Genomic DNA, 23495 nt, shown 5'->3' with positions numbered 1-23495 from the left:
GAACAAAACAAAAACAGGAATTTAGTACTTCACACCTGCTGGAGACGTGGCAGGGACACAGCGAGGTCAATACACTGGTACCCCGGGAAGGCCCTCCTGAGTCAGGCAGATGCCTGTGACAAGTCATACCACCTAGGCAGGGGCTGGAGTCCTGGGGAGAGAGGCCAGAAGGAGATGGGCCAGCGGCAGGGGATGGAGACCCTGAGTTAGAGGCAAGACCATCAGAGATGTGGACACTCACCCGCGAACGTTTCCCGGAGACCTACTATGTGTCAGACACTATTCTTGGAATATATCAGCAAAGACAGGTCTTGTCTTCATGGTCCTACATTCTCGTGGAGGGGGAGGCAAATGCCAAATACTATAAATAAGTAAAATATATAGCACATAAAAGGGTGGTTCATGGGCCTGGAAATGATTAGAACAAGAAAGGTGGATGGGGGGCGCCTGGGTGGCACAGTGGTTAAGCGTCTGCCTTCGGCTCGGGGCGTGATCCCGGCGTTATGGGATCGAGCCCCACATCAGGCTCCTCCACTATGAGCCTGCTTCTTCCTCTCCCACTCCCCCTGCTGTGTTCCCTCTCTCGCTGGCTGTCTCTATCTCTGTCGAATAAATAAATAAAATCTTAAAAAAAAAAAAAAAAAGAAAGGTGGATGGGAGTGGTCAGGGTAGAAAAGTGACACCTGAGTCATCTTGAGAGGCATGAGGAGTGAGCCATGAAGGTGTCTGGGGAAAGAGCACGGTGGGAACCTCCAGGGCAAAGAGGTGCTTGCGGATCCATGAGGTGGTGAATGGGCGGCTGTGGAGTCAGGGAGGGGGATGGAGTGGAAGACGAGGGTGGCGGTGGGAGGTGTGAGACTGGAGCCATGGGAGGCTTCTGAGCAGAGATCCAAGCAGAACGGATTTTGGGTTTAACAGCATCCCGCAGTCAGATGGCTTTGACCCCTGGGAGTATGGCGCAAAGGGAGTACAAAATGAAACTGCAAATCTTGCCAGAGACGTAGATTTTATGAAGGAATGAGCACGATGATGGCGAACAGCTCGAATCACACAAAGCACTGGCAAGTGAGGGCCTGTTTGTGTCAGGTCAGAAAAGGACAGTGACAGGGTAAGAGTTTCCAAAGAATGATTTAAGTCAGAGGTAAGTCTTTGGGAAAACCAGGAGAGCCCCAAAGTATTTTTGGATGGTCGTGCTTTTTAGAACGTACAAAGTTCCATGAAGGATGTCAGACCATGCAATCTATGCCCATCTCCCAAAGCATTTATTCTGTAGTCATTCTAAAAATTAGGATATGGTCACATGTATAAACCAAAATTTGTAGGTATAAGATAATAAAATTCTGTTCAGCATACCTTGAAGTATATGTCAATAACTGGTTTCCTTTTCTTCATATGTAACAATGGTTCCCACTAAGCCAGGTTGTAGTAAAGACTAAATAAGAGCATTGACTCGCTGACAGACGCAACTAATACTTATTGTAGATCTTCTTCCACGTGTCACGCACCAAGAGAGAATCTGGGGGCAAAGGGATGTGCAAAAGTGCCTTCATGAAGAGATAGCATTCATCAAATGGTTTATATAACTAAATGGTCACATAAAAGAGGAGGATGAAAAAGCACATTAAAAAAGAAAGAAGAGGCATATGATGCTACGAGAGCCTATGTCAGAGAGTTAACCTGGCCGGAAAGTGTATTAGTTAGTTACTGCTCCATAACGAGTCACTACCGACGTAGAGACTTTGAACAACATACATTTATTATCTCAGTTTCTGAGTCAGGAGTCTGGGCATGGCTTAGCTGGGTCTTCCACGCAAGGACTCCTAAGGCTATGAGCAAGGTGACAGTGGGACTATATTCTCACTTAGGGGCTCCCACTCCCTCCGGTTGTAGGCAGGATTCATTTTCTGGTGGCTGCAGGACTGAGAACCCTGACTTCTTGCTGGCTGTCCTCAGGAGGCTGCCATAGGTCCTCGAGACTGCCCACAGCTCCTTGCCTTGTGGGCTTCCTCAACATGGCCATTTACTTCATCAGGTCAGCAAGGAGAGTTTCCAGAGCTCGTTTGCTAGCCAGACTCTTATATAACATAGTCATGGGAGTGACATCCCATCACCTTTGGCATTTTCTATTGGTTAAAAGAAAGTCACAGGTCCCACTCACACTTAAGAGGAAGGGATTACACAAAGGCATGAACACAAGGAGGTGGGGATACAGGGGGTCACCTTAGAGTCTGTCTGCCACTGAAGGTTTCCCTGAGGAAGTAACAGTGGAGCTGGGAACTAAAAAATGAGTTGGCAGGACACCTGGGTGACTCGGTCAGTTAAGTGCCTGTCTTCGGTTCAGGTCATGATCCCGGAATCCTGGGACTGAGTTCCTCATCGGGCTCTCTGCTCAGTGCTCAGCAGAGAGCCTGCTTCTCCCTCTGCCTGCCATTCTGCCTGCTTGTGCTCTGTCTCTCTTTCTTTGACAAATAAATAAAATTTTAAAAAATAAATAAAAATAAAAAATGAGTTAGCATTAACTACATAAATAGAGGGCAGGGGGAGAACTGTCTAGGCAGAGAGAACAATGTAAGCAGGACAGTACAATAACACTCACAAAGGTTCTGGTACAATGACTAGCAGTGCTGTCGCCCTTGGGCTTAACAACCATCCATGGCTCCTCAATGCCCATGGTTTTGCCTGACATTCAAGGCCAGATGGGTCATCTCCTTGCATTCACTTTCTCTCTCCAGCATCTATGCCTCTACCCACCACTTCCACCCACTTAGACTGCCCTTGCCCTATTATATATACCCCATCTATATATAAATTCAGAGCCCCGCAGAAATGATCTTCGCTAAACAATATTTTTGAACGTCTATTTAAGTGGAGGGCACCATGCTAGACCCTTGTTGAATTGCAAAGCATAGGGAAACATGGTCCTGGATGCCAGATAGTGGGTGGGGGCAGAAGGTATACCCAAATAAAAAGAGGAAGAACAGGAGGTCCCCTGCTGAAGGTCAAGCCCACGGGGCAGCTAAGTCCTGCAGAAATTTTAGACAACAGAAAGTTCTACTTCATACAGTGGTTAATGATCTTTCAGTATTCTTCCCTAGGCTAGAAATTGCGAACGGATTATAAGGTTCAGCCAAACTGACGCTTTTTCGGGAAGGACAGTTGGAATCGGGAACTGCCCAGCCTCAGTCCACACTGCCAGGCAACCTGGCCAGGCCGGGTCAGTCCTCGGCTGGCAACAAAGGCTTCGTTGGCAGGAAGAGGGGATAGCCACGGAAGTGTCCTGTGCTCCAGCCCAGGAATCCCTGGCCACATCCAGGGCCTGTCCTTGAAAAGCTGGAAGAAGAGGCCCCAGTAGCTCCACGGCCTTTGCCACATCAGCAGGAAAAAGGGAACACGGGAGGCAAAAGCAACCCAGGACAGTAGCCCAGAGCCCGGCTTCCTCCAGCCAAGGATGGAGGGCGGAGCCCGAGGCAGGGGGTGGGGCCGGAAGCGGGGGCGGGGTCGGATGGTGGGTGGGGCCGGGCCCTGCTTCCCCAGTCCCGCCCCTCAGTCCCGGAAGGAGAGGACTTTGAGCTCGGCGACTCGGGTCTTGGAACTGAGCACCTGCCCTCTCCTGTGATTGGGGGTTGAGTCCCTGCAGACGCCTTGGAGAGCAGAAGAAGCCTGAATCTGGGGGTGGGGGAAGGCCTGGCACCCCCTTCATCTCTACCCTCCACCCTCATCTTCCCTAGTGCTCGCTCCACCTGGAAGCCAGAGGGCTTTTCTCAACACCCACTAAAGCTGTTTCCTTTGCTCTGAGGGCAGAGGACCCTCCCCCCAGTCTGATACCTCCTCCACCCCCCATTGTCTTCAACTTCAAGACTGAAGCACCCCCAGGTAGCTCTGCAGGGCCTTTGTACAAACTAGTCCCTACACCAGGAACATCATTCCCACCCTTCATCTAACTAATTACAACTTATTTTTCAAGCTCTGGTATCTACTAGGAAAGCCCTCCTTGACCCCTCCTATCCTGCTATGGGCTCCTGGGCGTGGCTCACCTAAGCCTAGTCATCTTACATTGCAATTGCCAGACTACCTGTCTGTCCTTTCTCTTCTCCCCACCACCCCAAGACTGTGGGGTCTCCGCAGCATCTCTAGTGCCTGGCCCTGCTCACTGAGATCATAAACACCCTGCCTGGCAGTCCTCTGCCATCCTCTAGACCTCTGCCTGGTGACAAACTCCTGCAGTCACTTCACCTCTTAGAGCAGCAGGTCTCAAAGTAGAGTGCATCAGAAACACCGACAGCGAGGGAGGTGGGGTATGTCTTATTAAAATACAGACAGCTGGGCCCTCCCTGAGTTTCTGATTCTTAGGTGCGGAATAGGGCCCGAGAGTTTGCTTTTCTAAAAAGGTCCCAGGTGCTGCTGCTGCTGCTGCTGCTGACACAGGAACCTCGTTTTAAGAATCACTGTGCTGGGGCATCAGTTTCTTTATCAATAAAATAGGATAACTTCTGTCTCTGTCATGTGAGGTTTTGTGAGAATCAAATAAAATCATGCAGATGAGGAACTAAGCATGGTGCCTGCACCCAGTAGGTGCTCAATAAGTGTTTGCAATTGCTGCTGGGAGTGGGAGGGACACATGCCATCAGAGAAAACATGAGCGGTAGAGGTAGGTCAGGGCCCAAGCAGGTCAGATGGGCTGGCAGAAGAGCAAGGCGCAGCACAGTAGCCAGGGAGTCCAGGTTGTGCTGTGGAGGCAGATGGGAGCCATGCACAGTTCTGGAGCAGGGTAGTGACAGATGTAAGCTAAATGTAGCAACATTGAGCAGGAGGCACAGCAGCAAATTCCCTGTGCTGGGTTTTCCTTGGCTGTTTGGCCAGGCATAGAGCTGCCAGATTTAGCAAATAAAAATGAAGGATATCCAATTAAATTTGAAGTTCAGATAAATAATGAATTTTTTTAGTATAATATAGGTCCCAAATTGCTGGGACATACTTACACTAAAATAAACTTTTGTTATTTATCTGAACTTCAAATTTAACTGGGTGTCCTTTATTTTTATTTGCTAAATCTGATAATCCTAGCCAGACATCAACTGCCTGCCCCAACCCCAAGCCTCCATACTGGAGGCAGCCAGCCACAGTTTCCTCTGCCTCACTCCCCCCCTTTCAATGACACCACCAGGAGTGACTGAGGAGCTGCCAAGACAAGTGGTCACCGGTGCAGGCCTGGGTGAGCAGGTCCTCCCACTTCATGCAAGGTTCGCCCAGCAAAGAAAGTGAGGCACAGTAAATAATCACTGGGTCTGTAATTTAATGAAGCACATAAGGTTACCAAGTCCCATAAAGAAGGAGGTGCCACCTGCACTTGTGGGTTACTCAAGAAACAAACAGATGTCAATGGTATGGGCCCACCTGGTGAGTGTACCCAGAGAGGAGAAAATAGCCTCTATCCTTAACCCCAGAAATGATCAACACAAGTGCTCAGACTGCTTGCATGCTCAACCTTGGAAACGGTTATATAAATGGCAAGCGAGAACGGGGCGGGGGGGGGGGGGGTGTCCCTGCCTCCTTCAGCTCACTTGGGCATTGGGATAAGTCATACTACCAGAGGCTGCCTCTGTCTCCCCCACCCCCATAATCACCAAATCCCAGATGATTCAAAGTTCCGGAAACAAGCCTGTTGGAAATCCAATTTCTGCAACAACCTTTAGAGCAACTTTTTTTTTTCTCTAACAAGGAACAATGAAAACAATATGCGCTCCATTTTTTTAAAATGTGATAAACATTACTGAACCCCTAGTGTGTGCCCTGTGCTGTGTTCAGCTGTTTAGCTCAGTTCTCAGCCTTGACTGCACATTGCAATCACCTGCAGATTTTCCAGGTGATCCCAGTACCCCAGGTAGCAGTATTTTCCCCAGGGCATGGTGGTTTCAACACACAGACAAGGTTGAGAACCACTGATGTAGTTCGTCCTGCTTAATCCTCACAATATGATATTGCAAGGTAGGTGTTATCTCTGTATTGCAGATGAGGAAATGGAGTTTCAAAGAGGTACGGTGACTGTGACCTGTGTAGTCATAATCTTGGACCTCTCCTTTCCTCCCAGGCTCCCTGGAGGGATTCCTATGTTCCGACGGTTAAATATCATGGGTATATATATAATGCTTCTGCAGATATGTTCACAGCGTGGCTGCCCTCGGGCCACCTTGAGGTAGCTCTGCTCCCAACAGGGCTCTTTGGAGATGCCAGACTGACACTAAATGACTTTTGCTGTTAGTGAGGACCCCTGAGGCCAGTCACGCCATCCAGGTTCTGGCATCTTGGGTCACAGAACAACGGCGGCCACCTCCCCCTCCCACCACCCAGGACCCTCTAAGCCTGGCTCTTTACAATTGCGCCCCCGCCCCAAGCTTTTCCTCGGCGCCCTCCCCCTTCACAGCAACCCCCTCACCTCCTGATTCTTCTCAGCGCATCTTCTTTGCAGGAGTCCTACGCCCACACAGGTTGTCAGGTCTCTGATCCAGGACAGGCCGCGAGCCACAGATCCGAAGGGAAAATCCATGCCCTAGCCGGAGTCCTCGCCCGTGGCTCGCGGGCCCACGGATTCTTCAGGCGTGGGCGCACCTGGGCTCACCTGTGCCCCTCCCGCGGCGCCTGCCGGCTCGGAGGACTGTGAGCTGGGCCAAAAGGCTGGTCACCGCCTGCCCTCTGCTGGCCGGTGGCAGTATTGAGCCCGCTGCCGCTCCACCGGTGCGTCAGATGGATGGAATGAAGGACAGGGCATTTATTGAGCTCCTGCTGTATGTCAGGCCCTGAACTGGGAGCTGGGGTGTAAGGATGAACGCGACCTGCTTTCACAAAGTTCAACTTCAAATAAGGAGACAGACAATAATCAAATAGTCATTCAAGCAAATATGAAATTACAACTGTGGGCTATGTGACGTAAAACGCGAGCCTCCTGTCCAGTAGACGCGGTGTAATGGCGGGGCGGGGAGACGGTCAGGAAAACTGCCCCTGAGAAGAGGAAGTGCCCCTCAAAGGGGCCAGGTGCCCCACAAAGTCATTTCACGTAATCCTGAAAATCCTACAAGGTGGCTATTCCCTTTGACAAAGCAGAAAACAAGCTCAGATTGGGGAAAACTTATCCAAGGTCACACAGAGAGCTGGAAGCAAAGCCAGGAGGGCCTAAATCGGCCCGATTCGAAGATCCCCGCTTTTCCTCTGCTCTTGGCGGTGGGACTGGTGGCAGGCCACCGGGACGTCCCATCTAGCAGTTTTAGGGCGCGGGGCGGGGCTGGGGTGGAGCCTGCGCGGGGCGGGGCCTCAACTCCGGCCCCGCCCAGCCTCTATGGGTGAAAGGGCGCCCTTGGGCGTGGGGACTGGGCGGAGGCGGGGTGTTTTCGGGGGGTGGAGCCTGGGCGGATTGGGGCCTGCAGACACCCGCCTTGGCTCATGGAAGGGGCGGAGCCGGGATCTGACCCGGTCCTAGAGGAGACGGAAGCTCCAACTGAGTGTGGGCCTGAGGACACTTACCGCTGACCCCGTGCACTCAGGCGGCGGCTCCGGGTCCCGGAGGTCCGGTGGGCAGCTCCCCAGGTAGGGCCTAACCCCGGCCTGAAAAGAGGTACCCCTTCCCCAGCCCTGCCCTGCCCCGCCCATCTGTCCTGCCATCTGACCCACGTTTCTTCCTGTCCGTGGGCCTGAGTCCATCCCTGGACATCAGAAGGTAGCTCAGGGGTGGAGGGGCTGGTCTCACTTCGTCCCCCTCCCTGGTCCAGCCGCTGCGAGTCCCCGGACATCAGAATATGGAATTAGAAGATAAGATGCCAAAATCTCTTAGGGGAGGCTGGCGCAGCTTCACCCCAGGCTCTGTGACCTTTGGGAGGTCACCCACCCTCTCTGGTACTGAGTGTCCTGTGTTGCAAAACAGGATCTGACCCTGCCTCACCCTGCGGAGATGGGGTGAGTCGCTTTCTCCCTTCCAGGGCTATAGGAATGCTTATCCTCCTGCTTCTTCTGGTGGTAGGTGGAGAGCTGCACCTTCACCCTTCCCCAGATCTGGGAGCCCTGAAAGGCTGAGAGCTCAGACCCTGCGGTGGAGCTGTGTGCTGGCCTGGGAGGCCTGTGGGTGTTCCCAGAGTGGGCTCTGAGGCTTGGATCAGAGCAGGACCCCATGCCCCCCAGAGACAGTACCATCTCCTACCTCAGTGGCTCTCTACCAAGAGCCACTTTGTTCCCTGGGGGACATCTGACAATGTTTGGAGACAATGTGATTGTCACAACTGGAGGGGGGGTAATACTAGTATCAGTGGTAGACACCAGGAATGCTGCCAGACATCCTACAACCCCCCCAACGCGAAGGATGACCCAGCCTCAGACGGCAAGGATGCTGAGGTTGGGAAACTGCTAGGTCAAGTTGAGCCTGTCACTACCCCACCCAGCTCTTTCCTCAGCGGGCAGATAGCTCGGGTCTGAACCTCCCCCTGGGCAGACCTTTGCCCCCTCCTGGTCTGCCCCTCCCATGCTTGCTCCTTTATTCCTGGAAACTTCTGGAGTCTTCTCTGGTTCTCCTGGGCACAGTAATCTAAAAACCTGCCCATCACGTGTCGGTCCTGGTCTGTCTGCCTTCCAAGACCTTTATTCACAGAATTTGGTGTGGTAGGAAGGAACCAAAGTGGGAATTTTCACCTAGCACATAGTAGGTGCTTTGCAGATAAACTGTATATTAAATTTGAATGCCATTTTCAGGGTCCAAAAAGCTTCATTTTATCCCAAGTTTTCATTTTAGCAATTCCAGTTGTACTTTATGTTTGTGAAGTTCTAGGTTTCTAATGAGCTCCCCCGTGATGCTGATGCTGCTGGGCCATGGGCCACATTTTGAGTGGCAAGGCATTGCACGGTTGTGCAGAGGTGGGCTGGGGCGGCTGCCCTCCCTGCAGACAACTGTGGTGTGGTTTGGGGACTGTGGAGTGACAGGAACCATGATATGGGGTCAGGAAACCAGGATACAAGTCATCACTCTCCCCGCCCCTCCCCATCTATGGCCTATGGATAAGTCACTTAACTTCTTTGAGGAGTGGTCTTGCATGGCAGGTGGTCCTCCAGGGGTTCTGATGCAGGGTCTGTGAGATGGGAGTGCCCTTGCAGGTGGAATGGCCTGGATCCTGGCAGCCAGAGGGGCAGTAGGCCATTGGCCTGGCCAGCAGGGAAGGGGCCATGAGCTGCCGCTGGCGGCATGGGCACCAAGCCAGCGTGGAAGCAGCTCTCATTATGGTCCTGGCTCTTCTCCACGGCTGCCACAGCCTTCTGCTTCTGGCTTACCCAGCTCTGCCTGGTGTGGGAAAGCTGGAGAGACCAGTCTGGCTGGGGGAAGGAGGGGCAGGTTTGATGGGGTAGGGGCCAGCCCAAGGCCTGAATGTGGGTCTCAGGGCCTGGCCAGCTGAGCCAGGGTCTCAGAAGTGGGAGTCAGGCCTGAGAACTGTGGCCTAGAGACACTTGGGGTCAGATTGTGGAGCTTGGATAGGATTCCCACCTGTTCCAGGGAAACTGGGAAGGAGTTTGGTATTTGGGGCCATAAAGTGGGAGGTCACTCTACCCCCAGCTATAGTAGATGCCATCTCTCAAGTATCCGACCCCAAGAATAGAGCTGGGCAGAACCTTAGGTACCTGGGGTACCCTACCCCTGGCTCTCCACAAATCAGCCACGATGGCACAGCAAGGCCCCTTCCAACTCCTAAGACCAGGAAGCAGTAAGACAGATGAAACTATTTCGCAGATGGAAGAACTGAGACTCTCTCCTCCCTACTTCCTGGAAGGAGATCAGCCTTTAGGGCTGTCACCCATTACCCAGCAGGTCCCTGGGCCTAATATATCGTGAGGCTGCCCCCCATCGCATCAGGGAGGGGTGCTGACCTGCCCCTGTTCTCACAGTTGGGCCAACCCAGTGGTTCACACTGAGGGGTCTGCAGCCACGCAGGCCCGGGTTTGAGTCCTGGCTCCTCTCCTTACTAGCTGTGGTCCTGGGCAAATCGCTCCGTCTCTGAGCCTCAGTGGCTTGTCTGTAAACAGCAATAATGACACCCGCTCGGCCAGCCTCGCAGGTTGTTGTGAAGATGGAATGAGCCCTGCCACTGAACACCATGGTCATTAACATTACTCATGGCATTTAGAGACGCAAAGCACCCCAGATCACCTCACCTGGTGCTCTCCTTTGACAGATGCAGAGATCGGCACTTGGAGAAGGAAGGCAGCTGCCTGGGGCCCCACAGCAGGTCGGTGGGCGAGCCGGGGCTAGAACCCACACCTGCAGGCACCCCTCCCATCCCACAGCTGCTGCCCATCTGCGAAGGCTCGCCTAGGGCGACACATGTAAGCCTGGGAAGACCTTTGCTCCCCACTCCTGGTCGGCCCCTCCCATGCTTGGGGACCTGGGGGTCCCGGGGGCCGGGCTGCAGAGCCTCCCCACTGAGGGAGGTGGACCCAAACTTTGTCCCAGCATGTCCTCCCTTTGCCAGCACCAGCCATGAACTACGTGGGGCAGCTGGCGGGGACGGTGTTGGGGACGATGAAGGACATATACCGAGGCCTGAACCCGGCCACACTGAGTGGTGGCATTGACGTGCTGGTGGTGAAGCAGGTGGACGGCTCCTTCCAATGCTCACCCTTCCACGTGCGCTTCGGCAAGCTGGGCGTCCTGAGGTCTCGGGAGAAGGTGGTGAGTGCTGGCCAGCCAGGGGCCGTGGCGGGGTGGGCTCTTAGAGCCAGGACAGCCACTGCAGTCCCAGGAGAGGGCCTAGACCCCCCTCAGGTGGGGATCTGTGCTCTGGGCAAGCTTCTGTTCTTTTGCATTGTATTTGAAAGTTTTGGGTGGGTTTGGGGGTTGGGTCCAGGAGGGTTCCCGTTTTCTTGTGAGGGCAGCACAGTGGGGCAGTCCCAGGGCCCCAGGCCACCGACGTGGCTCCAGCTTACTAAGATCTCACCTGTGCATTCTTCGTAAGTCCCTTCACCCGGGCAAATGGGTGCACACTCTCATCTTCCTGGTGCTGGAGGGGTGATTTGGGAGAATGAGAGAGGAGCTGATAACAGTGTCCCAGGGCCAGGGATGCAGGTGGCACTCAAAGGGTTAGCTTCTCTCCCTTCGGAAGGCTGCGCTGTCTTCTCTGGGCCCAGGCAAACATGACAGCTTTTTGTTAGCACTGAGGTTTGGAGTATGAAAAGACATTTGGTGGGCCCGAATCCCCTTCACGTTGGGGCCCCTGGGAACGTGCCAGAGTCCTAACAGGAAAGTGTCAGCTTGGGGTGCCCGGGTGGCACAGTCGTTAAGCATCTGCCTTCGGCTCAGAGCGTGATCCCAGCGTTCTGGGATCGAGCCCCACATCAGGCTCCTCTGCTGGGAGCCTGCTTCTTCCTCTCCCGCTCCCCCAGCTTGTGTTCCCTCTCTCACTGGCTGTCTCTCTCTCTGTCAAATAAATAAATAAAATAAAATAAAATAAAATAAAAAAAGGAGAGAGTCAGCTTATGGGGGACCGTATAGCTAGGTGGTAAAGAGCTGGGGCAGACTTCGTGGCTCACAGCCGTACTTGGCCACCTCCCGGTACATTACTTAACACCCCTGGGGGCTCGGTTTCCTCGTCTATCAAGTGGGGTAGTGATAGGAGCACAGTGTTGCTGGAAAGTTCTAGGGGAGAGTCCAGATAAAACTCTCCATTCAGTGCCTAGGAAATGGTCATGCGTACCACTGTTCATGTAGTCAGCAAGCGCTCCGGGGGTTGGGGACACAGCCGCGACAGGATGGCTCATGTCTTGTTCCAATGGGGTGTGACACAAGAGCACTGAGACAGTGGTGCATGCAAGGAAGCCCAGAGAATGGGGAAATGGGGGGGGGGGGCGGGGAGAACTCAGTGCAGCTTCTGTGCAAAGGGGAGCCTGAGCAGAGACCTTTAGGGTGGGCAGCCGGGCACACCAGGGGCTGGAGGGCAGGAGTTCCCGCAAGTGCAGCACTCCAGAGGGGCGGGGGGGCCCAGTAGACTAGAGTGTGGGGGTAAGGGACAATGGGGGGGACTTTGCGCCACCACACCCCTTTACAGGTAGACATCGAGATCAACGGGGAGCCTGTGGACTTACACATGAAGCTGGGGGACAGCGGGGAGGCCTTCTTCGTCCAGGGGCTGGAGAGCGATGACGTAAGTGCCTTGCGGCACGTGCCCGCTCTGGGCGGGACCTTGGGCCCTGTCACCGACGAGCCTGCCGCTGGGAACACCCTAGCAGCAAATCTATGTTGGGGGGAATCCCAGCATGCTGTTGGAGCCTAAGTAGAATGGGGAGGGGGGCAGCAGGAGTTGATTTCCTTCTCGGGGAAAGGTGGGGACAGTTTCTCAGAAGAGGACACTGGAGCTGGGCCCCTGGAAGGTGAAAAGGAAGCTTTCCCTGGGCGGCCCGAAAAGGAGGAGAGTGCTGTTGCATGGCTGAGGGGGGCGGGGGAGAGCATGAGACGGATTGTTCTGGATCTGGTGCTGGCTCGGTGCAGTTAGAACATGGAAGGGTGAGGTGAGGGATGAGGAGAGGGGTGTTTCAGAAGGGAGGCAGAGCCCAACACAAGTCAGCAGAGGTGTTTCAACAGTTTGAGCTTCACAAACTTTAATTAAGCCACTCTTCCTATGCTAGACACTGTGCAGTGGACCGGGATGAGGGGTCGCCACTGCCTGTAAAGAAGGCTCCCAGACCAGCCTGGGAGACAGACATATAAACAACAGATGATGGAATTATATAGTCACGGCAGTGAAGGGGGTTGGAACTGGGTCTGGGGTTAGTCAGGGCAAGCTTCCTGGAGGAGGTGATGTCTGGCTGAGTCTTAAAGGAAAAGTAGGTGTGGGCAGAGAAGATGAGTAGCCAAGGTCCAGGGTTCTACCTGGATGGTGTGGTTCATGTGGCACCCTGGCCTGCCACGAACTTCCAGGGGTACACGCAGCCCCTAGGACTGGGGCTGCTTCATCTCTGCGAGGGAGCTCGGATGCCAGCGGCACTTGTGAGGCCACGCTATTGCTGCCTCCGGCCAGCCTCCGTGCCTGTTTTCCTAAGCCCAAATGAGTTCACATCTGGGCCCTGGGACTCAGGCAGGGCTCAGAGCAATTGGGTGGCAAGGGTGGCCCCCCAGGCTATAGCCCCTGGTCTGTCCCACAGGAACACGTGCCTCCCCGTCTGTGCACATCACCCATCCTTTGTGGGGACCTGTCTGGGTTCCCCCCAGACTCCCAGCTGAGCACAGCCAGTGAGCCTGAGGCCATCACTGAGGGGGTGCCCTCCACGGGGCGCAAGAAGAGGCTTCGCAGGAGGAAGCCCAGGCGGAAGGAGGACACGGTGGCAGCCAATTCTAGTTCGGAGGAGCTAGAGACAGGCGCTGAGAGTGAACTGTCCCTGCTGGAAAAGCCAAGGCCAGAGCCCCCAGGGTGTGTGTGGACCAGATGGGGGGCTAAGGGTGTGGGGATACCATCCAGGGTTCAAGCACCATTTCTTCTGCTGATGCTGTGTGACCCTGGACAAGGGCCTTGACTTCTCTGGGCTTCACCTCCCCTAACCCCTGACGCCCAGGCACCCATGCCCGGTCCTGTCGGTGACCATTTATTTCCCTGCGGCCCCCTCAGCAGCATCCAGTCAGAAGGGGAGTCCTCACCGCAAGCCAGAGACATCTACCCCTACTCTGATGGCGAGTGCAGCCCCCAGGCCAGGTGAGAGTGTAGGTGGCCTGCAGGCAGGGACCCACGGCCAAGGTCTCAGAGTGGTTTCTATTTATATTTTCCTGATGAATAATGACATAGGACATGTTTAATATGTGTACCAGCCATTTCTACATCTCCTGTGCCAAGTGTTATTCAAGTCTTTGCCCATTTTTTTTTTTTTACTAGCCTGCCTCATTATTGTTGGTTTGTAGGAGTCCTCCGTATATTTATATATTCTGGATCCAACAGAGGCATAAATATGTATTACAAATATTTTTTTTTCCCCAGGCTGGGGTGGGCAGCGATGGGCAACAGGCTGGCTTGAGGGCCTCTAAGTTCTTGCTTCCCGCAGCCTCCCACCGGGTGGGCTCACGTCCCCTAAGAGTGACTCAGAGCTGGAGCTGCGGACCCCTGAGCCCAGCCCCCCGCGAGCTGAGTCCCACATACAGTGGGCCTGGGGGAGGCTGCCGAAGGTGAGTGCCTCCATGTCCGCCTCCCATCCCTGCCTTTCAGGGGCTCGGTGGTCCCCTGCGGGTCAGAAGTGCAGTGACGGAGACTTGGACCCCTGAGGTGTTGCGGGGTGTGGGAGACAGGCCTTGTGCTGGTTCACATCCCCTCCTTCCCAATTTGTTTGACCGAAGGTGGCCAAAGCAGAGTGGCCTGAGTCCTCGAAGGTCGCTGATGGCCAGGCTGGGGCAGCCCCTCTTCTTCAGGGAGAGCCCAGCACCCCCTCTGCTCCTGTGGCTGGTGTGGACCCTTCGGGACCCCTAATCCTGCAAGCAGGGGCTGATGCTGACCTTCCTCCTACCGACGTGGAGCCTCCCGCTCTGGGGGGCTCCCCTCACCCCACTCCTGAGAGGGAGACCAAGCTTCAGAGCTGCAGGCCTACCGGCCTGCCACCGCCCTCGAAATCATGGAGCTGGACCACCCTGGAGGGCCCGGTTTCCACCAGGCAGCCGGAGGGGGCCCCCAGGAGGAAAGGTGAGTGATGGTTGGCCCTCTCCCAGGGTTGTCGCTGGCCTCACATAACCCCTGGCTGGACTCTGGTGCTTCAAGCATGTTTTGAGCGCTTACTATGTGCCTGGCACTGTGCTTGGCAGCAGCCCTCACAGGCCCGCAGTCCAGTGAGGGAGCTAGATGAAGCGTGTGGCAGCAGGGAGAGCGTGCTGTGGGTGACACAGGACAGAACCACTGGTGGGGACGGAGCCTATTTAAACCATGTGGTCGGGGAAAGCCTCTCCGAGTGGGGGATGCGTGAGCTGAGACGCGAATGATGAAGGCCCAGCCAAGTGAGGATCACGGGAGGAGAGTTCTGGGCGGAGGGAAGAGCGTGTGTCAAGGCCCTGAAGTGGGAGAGAGGTTGCGTGTCTAGGAAGGGAGGCAGCTGTGCGCCTTGAGCAAGCGGGGCTGGGGGAGGAAGCCGGCAGGAGGAACAGATGCTGGGTCAGGGCTGGCGCGGGAGCTGGGGTTTCGCCGGAGAGCGTGGGAAGGGACTCGGGCTCACTGTCCAAATCAGTCGTCGCGGGCTATATATGGCTATGTGAAATGTAGTGAAAAATCACTGAAATTAAATAACATACACAATCCCGTTTCTCCATCGTGCCGCGTGTTCAGTGCGCTGATAGTGGCGTGTGGCTAGCGGTATTGGACAGGCAGGCGGGGGACATTTCTACCATCCCCAAAGTTCTAGGAGACAGCGCTGCTTGAGGGTGCTCAGAGACAAGGGGACACCCCCTGCTCATGCTACGAAGCACGTGTTAGGACTGTCGGTGTCCCCTCTGGCCTCAGGTTCCCTGAAGAGAAGCCAGCACCTGGGCCCCAGTGACATCTATCTGGACGACTTGCCCTCTCTGGATTCTGAGAATGCAGCCCTTTACTTCCCCCAGAGGTGCCTGGATGCCGGGTGCCAGGGTGTCTTGGGATTGGGGTATGGGTGGTCGGGGGTTGGCTACCAAGGGCCTGAGAGGGGTGGGCCCCTTCTCCAGCCTCCTTGTAGTCACATCACTGTGGGCCCCTCTGCCCCCAGTGACTGTGGACTGGGGCCCCGAAGGTGGAGTGAACCCAACAGCCAGAAGCCCCTGGGAGACCCCAACCCTGAGCAGGAGCCAGAACCCTCTCTGGACATGGTGGATATGGTAGCACTGTCCCTCTGTGGCGGGCTATCTGACAGTGGGGACATCTCCCTGGGTATGTCTGACCAAGGCCTGGGCCCTTCCGAGGATTGGCACTGGGGGTGGGGTGCAGCAGAGGTGGGAGGCGAGGCTGGGCGCCCTTGCGGTTCTCTGCCCTGTGGAGCCCCATGCAGCCAGCAAGGGTGGGGCATTCCCAAGGCCCTGCAAAGCAGCACTTACTGGTAAGCTGTGACTTACCCTGTGAACAGGGTGGCGAGTGCCTGGGGTGGGCACAGCAGATGCAAAACCCACAGGTAGGGAGGAGCCCTGCTGGGTCCCAGACCCAACCTGCAGGAGGTTTGAGTGGTAGAGTGTGGGGGAGCCAGGAGGCGCTGGGGCAGCAGGTCAGGTCAGACGTGTCAGCCTCACTCCTTACTCTCTGCGTCTGTGCCCAGAGAAGTTCAACCAGCACATCGTCTCCTACCAGGACCTCGTCCAAAACCCTGGCCTCCTTGAGCACCCAAACCTTGTGGTGAAAATCAATGAGAAGTGAGTACCAAGCTTGAGCCAGGCAGCCCCCGGGTCGCCCCACCCTCCACGGCCCTGTGGCTGCTGCAGCCCTGATGCCCTGTTCTGTCTCTCCAGGCATTATAACTGGGCTGTGGCTGCCCCCATGATCCTCTCCCTGCAAGCCTTCCAGAGAAACTTGCCCAAGGTAATGGTTAGAGCACCACCAGGCCTGCTGAGGAAAGTGGGCCCAGCCTTGCAGCCCTTGGCCAAGAAGTGGAAAGTGGGCAGAGATGGGCCTGGGGCTGACTGGCTGCAAGACCCACTCTGAGAAGGGCAACCGAGGGCCCCTGGAGCCTCGCCCCATGCATGCTGTGTGGACAAAGCCCGAGTCTGCCCTGGCTTCCTGGCATGGCTGAATCCTATCAGGGTTGGACTTGACTTTGAAAGAGCTCAGGGCATACCAGGAACGGGTAATAACTTTCCACAGGAGGCTTTTAGATCTGAGAGATGAGGCTTAGAGGCTTGGGGACGGAGGCCCCACTTCTTATCTTACCCTGAGCACCTCTCCAGGCTGGGCTGTGGGCATTGCTTGCTTTATTGGCGTGCATTTATTGAGTACCTGCTGTGTGCCAGGCACAGGCTGGGGACAGTCACACCCTCCTAGAAAGACAGTTAATCATAAGACTCAGCCAGATGAGTATAAAATTCAACCGCGTGTATTGGAAAGGAGAAGCTGGGGTGCTTTGAGAGGCTAAAATGGGGGTTTGCTGAGCAAGTGCCCCCTGGGCAGAGATCTGAAGGATGAGTAATCCATAAGCAGATGAGGGGCAGGGAACAGCATGTGCTGATGCTCAGAGGTGGGAAGGAACCCAGTCTTTTCAGTCCTTCCAGAACTTCCACCCTCACCGACCTGCACCTGCCCCTCCTACCCCACTGGCCCCCCGCCCTAATCTGGCCCATTAGACTCACCCAAGAGCATCACCAACCAGATGTTGACAGCTGGTGCCTCCCTTTGGTGACACTCGGCTCTATCCTCTGGCTGGCTCTGGGTCTGAGCTAGGACCAGAGCCCGTGGGAAGGAGGAGGGCTACTCTCCTGCTTGGCTCTCCTCACCTCCCCGAGACAGATCCACCACCTGAGGCCCCTGGGAGAATCCCCCAGCCTGTTTCCAGTGCAAGGGGGTACCCTGGCTGACCTACTTCCAGATCATGTCCTCCTGACTTGTGCTCACCATTGTCTGTAGGAAGCTGAAATGTCTCCTGGGTGGGCCTTGGCCTAAGCTCTCCTGGGCTCCCCCTGGCGCTCCTAGCACGAATCTAATCAGCATCTTCCCAAGGTCCTGTTGCCCCCACCAGACAGCAGTGGTAACACACAGAGAGGGAGGCCATGCTTGGGATAGAGTCACTGACCTTTGGGGTTGCCTGTGTTGTCTTGGAGGTTGAAGGGAGTACTGGCTGTAGACTGTTCTTCCTGCTGTCACTTGGTGGCGTCATGCAGACAGTACTAGATCCTGAGAAACTCCCACAGCACTGCCCTCAGCTACTCTAGTGGCAATACTGGCCCACAGGATCTGGAGGCCAGGCTGAGGCTGGGCTAGAGGTAGGGGGTCAAGGCTGGGGTAGAGTGGGGATTGGCAGGGATGGCCCTAGGTCTCCCGTGCTTAGTCCGTGAGTCATTAGCTTGGAGTCCCAGGATGGAGGCGAGTATGCTTCCTTAGCCTTCAGACGTTAACGGCACCTTGCTCTAGGGTCAGCCCCAGACTCTGGGTTCATGGCGGTGATGAAAGGTAGGTTTTTGTGGTGCAGGAAAAAATGCCATGGTCTTTATCTGCTCGCAGAGCACCGTGGACAAACTGGAAAAGGAGAAGATGCCCCGGAAGGGTGGACGGTGGTGGTTTTCCTGGCGACGCCGGGACTTCCCAGCCGAGGAGGTGAGTGGTCATGGTCAAAGGGCCTGGTCAGCGCAGGCAGGAGGCGGGGCTCACTGGATGTGTGTTCTTCCCATAGCGCCGAGCCCAGACGGAGAAAACCACAGCCAGGGAGCAGCAGGGGTGAGCTGGATCTCTTGGCTGGATCTCTGCAGCTGGAGCCGAGCCTCAGGAAGATCCCTGTGGGGGAGGGGTGGTGCCAGCACCTCTCCCCCAGCTATGGTTCTTTGTCACTACCCAATCACTTCTACACCCTTTCTTCTTCTTGAGAAATGTCCCCATTTCACAGATGGGAAAACTGAGGCCTAGAGCTACACCAAAAGTCCCACAGCTGGGAACTGGGAGAGCTGGAACGGGTGCCCAGACTCCTGGCCCAGACAAGGGACTACTGTCTTAAGGAGGGGCGGGGCTCCCCTCTTTGCCTGGGGCAGGCTGACCTTGCCTTTTTCACCTCTCAAGTGACCAGAACACCCAAGCTTGGGTGGGGGATGACCAAGGGCAGGTCAGCTGAAGCCAAAGGAGGTGGGGTGGGTAATAAACCCTAAGACGCACCCCTAGGTTTTACAGGTAAACATCTCCAAGGCTATCTTGGCTAGGCACTGAGGGCCAGGAGCCCTGGGTCTCCCTGCTCCAGCTCTGCTGACCCCTTTCTGGGTTTATACTGCTGGCCTGTGTCCTTATGTCTGCTACCCCTCTCCAAATGGGTGGCACCTGGGGGGGGAGTTCTGATCCTCTGGTGGGGGCAGGGACAAGCCCCAGGTTCCTTGTGGCCTGGGCTGAGGGGTGACCATCTACGAGGAGTGTAGGGTCTTGGCTGGGAAGAGTGGCCTGAGAGCCGGGGTGCCTGCAGGGAGAAGACTGATGTCCTGAGTAGTGAGGATGATGCCCCAGAGAGCCCTGTGATCCTGGAGGCCCCCTCTCTGTCACCCTCGCCTCCAGCCTACACTCCCACCTACAAGAAGTCCCTCCGCCTCTCCTCCAATCAGATCGTGAGTGTGTGCGTGGCTGTGTTCAGGGAGGGGGGCTGGGGCTGAGATAATATGACTCCGTGGAGCCTTGAGTTTACCAAAGCCCAGAATCCAATCCCTCGGCAGCCTCCCTAACAGCCTCTGCTTGAAAACCTCCAGGGTCAGGGGCTCACTTCTTTAGGCGCCAACCCATTTCTTTGTTGGATGCTCTTATGGGAAAAGCCTTCTCTAAAGCATCTGCCTTGGGTGGGTTGCCGACTCTGGGTCTGCTCTTGGAGGCCACGCTGAAGGATCAAAGGCTGACGACAGCCCCTCAGATTTTGGCCATCCCTGCCCCCAAGTCCTGTCTTTGAGCTTAGTCACTGGCCCCCAAGTGGGGCTCTCAGGGAGGTGCCCAGGCCGGGTAGCCCGGTACAGAGCAGCTACGGTACCCCTGTGTGACACCCACGCTGGGGTCAGCCAGGGCCCGATGGCCTTGGTCACCGGCTGGGCTCAGAGCTGCCCTGATCCTTCTCTTTGGACCAGGGACAAAGCTAGGTGTTTCTTTGGAGGGATGTCACAAGTACCCTAGCCTCAGGCAGGAGGCTACCTGTGAGGATTCTAGAGGCTACCTTCTATGGAGTGGGGTGTCTCCGTGCCAGGAGCAGTGCCAGGCTTAGGGCTGATCTGAGAAACCTGGGTGGGAGTCATGGACCAGGCTTTTCCTGTAAGCTTCATCCCCAAGGGGCAGGAAAGGAAGTTAGGGCTCCTGTGTGTGGGCCCTTGTGGGCCCCAGCCTGCACTCCCGCACTCCCTCACTCCCTGAGGCCTCCCTCTACCTGTACGGATGTGTCTGGGTGTGGCTGTCTCTGATGAATTCAGGCAGGTTCTCTGAGTTGGAAGGAAGAGGGGAATGAGAGGCCCGTGGGGATCAAAGACCATGGTTTGGGGTGGTGGGCAGTGGACACACCAGGCTGTGGCAGATCACAGCTTCCCCCCCTCTGCCCGGCCCCAGCGGCGCCTGAATCTGCAAGAAGGTGCGAATGATGTGGTCTTCAGTGTGACCACCCAGTACCAGGGCACCTGCCGCTGCAGGGCCACCATCTATCTGTGGAAATGGGACGACAAGGTGGTCATCTCGGACATCGACGGGACCATTACCAAGTGAGGCCTGGTTGGCCAGGGGAAAGAGGGAGGGCCTGGGACTGGCTTCCTCTGTGCTGGCGGAAGGGGGACGTCAAGAAAGGCCCTCCCCCCTCCCAGCGCACCGTCCTGGGGGCTGGAGGTGGTGGAACACGAGAGCTACGTGGGGCTGCCTCAGAGTGACCCCTCTTCTGTGGCTCTAGGTCGGACGCTCTGGGCCACATTCTGCCCCAGCTGGGGAAAGACTGGACACACCAGGGCATCACCAGTCTCTACCACAAAATCCATCTGTGAGTGCCTGGGTTGGGGCAGGGCCCCAGGGAGGGAGTGACAGGATGTCTGAGGCCACCACAGCCTTTGCCCCAGGAAGCCAGGCTTGGGGATGCATGAGGGGTTGAGCTCTCCCCGTGGACATGTCCCTGGATGGTCCTCCATTCTGTGAAACACATGTCTCCTGCGGTCTGGCATCTGAGTCTAACCGCTGGTCTTCATGCTGTAGGGGAGGGCTACAGACTTGCTCAAACCTTTGTCCATCCTGGTCCACCTGGGCCTCAGGATGCTGTCCGTGCCCTTCCTCCCTAGGACAGCTACTGAGGCCACCTCTCCCTGATGTTCTCCCTAAGTCCTCTCCCTGCAAAGTCCTCTGGGTTTGAAGTCCAGAGCCCCGGCGTTGGGCTGAGCTGGCCGAAGCCAAGGGAGTGGGGAGATGGGGGAACGGCTGCTCTCTGACGGCTCTGGGCCCCCGCCTCCAGAAACGGGTATAGGTTCCTGTACTGCTCGGCACGGGCCATCGGCATGGCGGACCTCACCAAGGCCTACCTCCAGTGGGTGAGCGAGCGGGGCTGTGGCCTCCCCAAGGGCCCCATCCTGCTGTCTCCCAGCAGCCTCTTCTCCGCCCTCCACAGGTAACCACGCCTACGGGATACAAGCCCAGGGGCCCTCGCGGGGAGTGACAGGCTCGCTGCCCGCTCGGGCCAGGCCCGCAGCAGGCCGGGCTTGGGTGTCTGTTAAGTCCCACCCGGTGTCACCTGACCCTGCCATCCTCTGATGGCTACCCCTCCTCGGTTCCCTTTCCTGCCTGTGGCCCCGGCTGTCCCAGGGAGGTGATTGAGAAGAAACCAGAGGTGTTCAAAATCGCCTGCCTGAGTGACATCCGGCAGCTGTTCCTGCCCAATGAACAGCCCTTCTATGCCGCCTTTGGGAACAGGCCCAACGTGAGTGTGTCCCCTCCCCATGGGCCAGGCCGCCTCCTCCCTGTCTCCCAGCCCACCGGCCCCTCCTTGTCCCCCACAGGATGTCACTGCCTATCGGCAGGTGGGCCTCCCTGAATCTCGAATCTTCACAGTCAACCCCCGGGGAGAGCTCATCCAGGAGCTCACGAAGAACCACAAATCCACGTGAGGCCAAACCCTGTCATGTGTCACCCATGCCCTCCCAAGTCCCCATGCCCCAGCCTCTCCCTGGCCTCGGTTCCACCCAGGGCTCCAGGGCGGGACGCGGTCGCTGCCTGATGTGATGGGGGCTGGGGCCGGGTGGCCGCTCGACTCTCAGTGCTGGCCCTGTTCTGCCCGCAGGTACGAACGGCTGGGTGAGGTGGTCGAGCTCCTGTTCCCACCTGTGGCCCGTGGCCCCAGCGCAGACCTGGCCCACCCTGAATTCAGCAACTTCTGCTACTGGCGGGAGCCGCTGGTTACTGTGGACCTCGATGCCCTGGCCTGAACCGGCCCCAGCTGCCCCCTCGTCCCTGGCCAGACCCAGAACTGACTGGGTGTCCCAGGGAATGGGAGGCTGGAAGCTGGCTGCCACGGGGCCAGTCCACTGAAGGGGAGGAGGGGGCTGAGGGCTGGTTGGCAGCCACAGAGACCCTTCCTCCTCCCTGTCCTGTCTCCTGCCTTCGCCTGCTGATCTGCAGGAGAGGGGGCGGCCGCTCCAGGCCTCAGCGTGGCTCTGCCCTGTAGCAATTAAATGATGGTCACCTGGGCCCTTGCAGGATTCTCTGTGCCCTTGACATCCTGTCCCTGTCACCCTGGTACACTGCCTCAACTCCTGATAGGACAGAGAGAAGAGGGAGGCCTGTGAGGCTTGAGACCTGTCCGCACAGGAAAGGGCTGGTGGCAGCAGTGGGGAGTGGTCGAGTAGCATCTGGCCAGCATGGGCGATACCCTCTGAAGCCAGACCCTTCCAAAAGCCTGGCCCCTTCCCACGGCTCTTGAGCCAGACTTCACTGCTCTCCCTTGTACCCCAGTATATCAGCACATCCCAACCCTGGAGGCTCAGACATCAAGGAATGGGGATTCCAGGGCAGCGCAAGGGCTGAGGGGGTATGGCTCCCACGTGGCCTCGCCTGTACCCAGCGGCTGAAGACACAGCCCCAAACCCTGCCAGGGCGGGTGGTGGTGACCTGCCCACCCTCCCTAGGCTTTGCCGGTCAATTCAGCACCCACACAGATGCCAAGCGAGCTCTTGCCTGAGGGGCTGTAGGAAGCCGGGCTGGCAGCCCACTGCAGCCTTCCAGCCTACTGTCCTTGGGGAAGAACATACCTTTAGGCGGGCTAAAAGCTTTAATCCAGGCCTGCCCTCCCCCAACAGCACCACAGTGGAGGGAAGAAACCAGAAGGCAGGGCTACAGAGACCTGGAACATAGCACAGGAAGGTCTGTGCTGCTGTGGGGAAACTGAGGCCAGGAGCCTCAGCAGAGACCGACATCAGGGTCTCTGGGAACTCTGAAGGCCAGATAAACACTGTGTTTTCAGGTTGTCTCTTGACGGTGTCAGACCTGAGTTACTCCCCACTTAGCGAACATCCAGGTAGGGCCGGGGTTTTGCTAGGATGCTGGAAACTAGGCCCGGAGCCCTTTTTCTCGCCTGGCTTTCTATTCAGAGTCTGGCCTCATTTAGGCCATGACATCTACTCTCTGGAGAGAGACCCTAACCTAAGAGGGTGGGCAGGATTTCCCCCCAGATGGAAGGGCGAGGAGGGTGTGGGGACCAGAGGCCCTGAGGCATCTTTGGGAAAGAGAAGAAAAAGGATAAATTGAGGGGGGTCTCTAAACAGATGGTCTGGACCTGGTCCTTTTCTCAGGGAACCTGCAGCTGCCTAAGTAAGCCCTCACCTGAGGGAGGGTCGAAAGAAATAAAAAGAACTCTCAGCTGAGTCTTCG

At 56.4% G+C, this 23495-nt stretch overlaps 2 protein-coding genes across 4 annotated transcripts in view; one reads left to right on the top strand and one right to left on the bottom strand.

Moving 5' to 3' along the window:
* The window catches only part of ZHX3 (zinc fingers and homeoboxes 3), a 122693-nt gene extending 116143 nt beyond the window's left edge, over window positions 1–6550 (bottom strand). Inside the window, exon 1 of the mRNA XM_045804630.2 lies at window positions 6434–6550. The gene's annotated coding sequence lies outside the window, so the exon portion shown is untranslated. The remainder of the gene's footprint in view (window positions 1–6433) is intronic.
* Window positions 6551–7427: 877 nt separating this feature from the next.
* LPIN3 (lipin 3) lies at window positions 7428–23488 on the top strand. 3 transcript variants are annotated; one of them, XM_045804637.2, is made up of 21 exons: window positions 7428–7578; window positions 10200–10350; window positions 10497–10696; window positions 12069–12164; window positions 13162–13427; window positions 13626–13706; window positions 14050–14170; window positions 14339–14678; window positions 15486–15585; window positions 15724–15884; window positions 16264–16357; window positions 16454–16523; window positions 18156–18248; window positions 18325–18368; window positions 19096–19234; window positions 20208–20356; window positions 20539–20625; window positions 21088–21240; window positions 21435–21549; window positions 21629–21732; window positions 21910–23488. In XM_045804637.2, the coding sequence occupies exons 3-21, from the start codon at window positions 10505–10507 to the stop codon at window positions 22052–22054; spliced, it is 2550 nt and encodes an 849-aa protein (XP_045660593.2). In that variant the 5' UTR covers window positions 7428–7578; window positions 10200–10350; window positions 10497–10504; the 3' UTR covers window positions 22055–23488. The 3 variants fall into 3 exon arrangements, with proteins under 3 accessions (XP_045660593.2, XP_045660592.2, XP_087709702.1); XM_045804636.2 differs by having other exon boundaries at window positions 13623–13706; XM_087853576.1 differs by lacking the exons at window positions 19096–19234; window positions 20208–20356 and having other exon boundaries at window positions 13623–13706.
* Window positions 23489–23495: the final 7 nt, after the last annotated feature.

This window comes from Ursus americanus, chromosome 22 (assembly GCF_024610735.1).
Source record: "Ursus americanus isolate L20-20 chromosome 22, mUrsAme1.1.p, whole genome shotgun sequence".
NCBI lineage: Eukaryota > Metazoa > Chordata > Mammalia > Carnivora > Ursidae > Ursus > Ursus americanus.
Note: the sequence above shows the minus strand (reverse complement) of the source record. Positions and strands in the feature narration are given on the sequence as shown.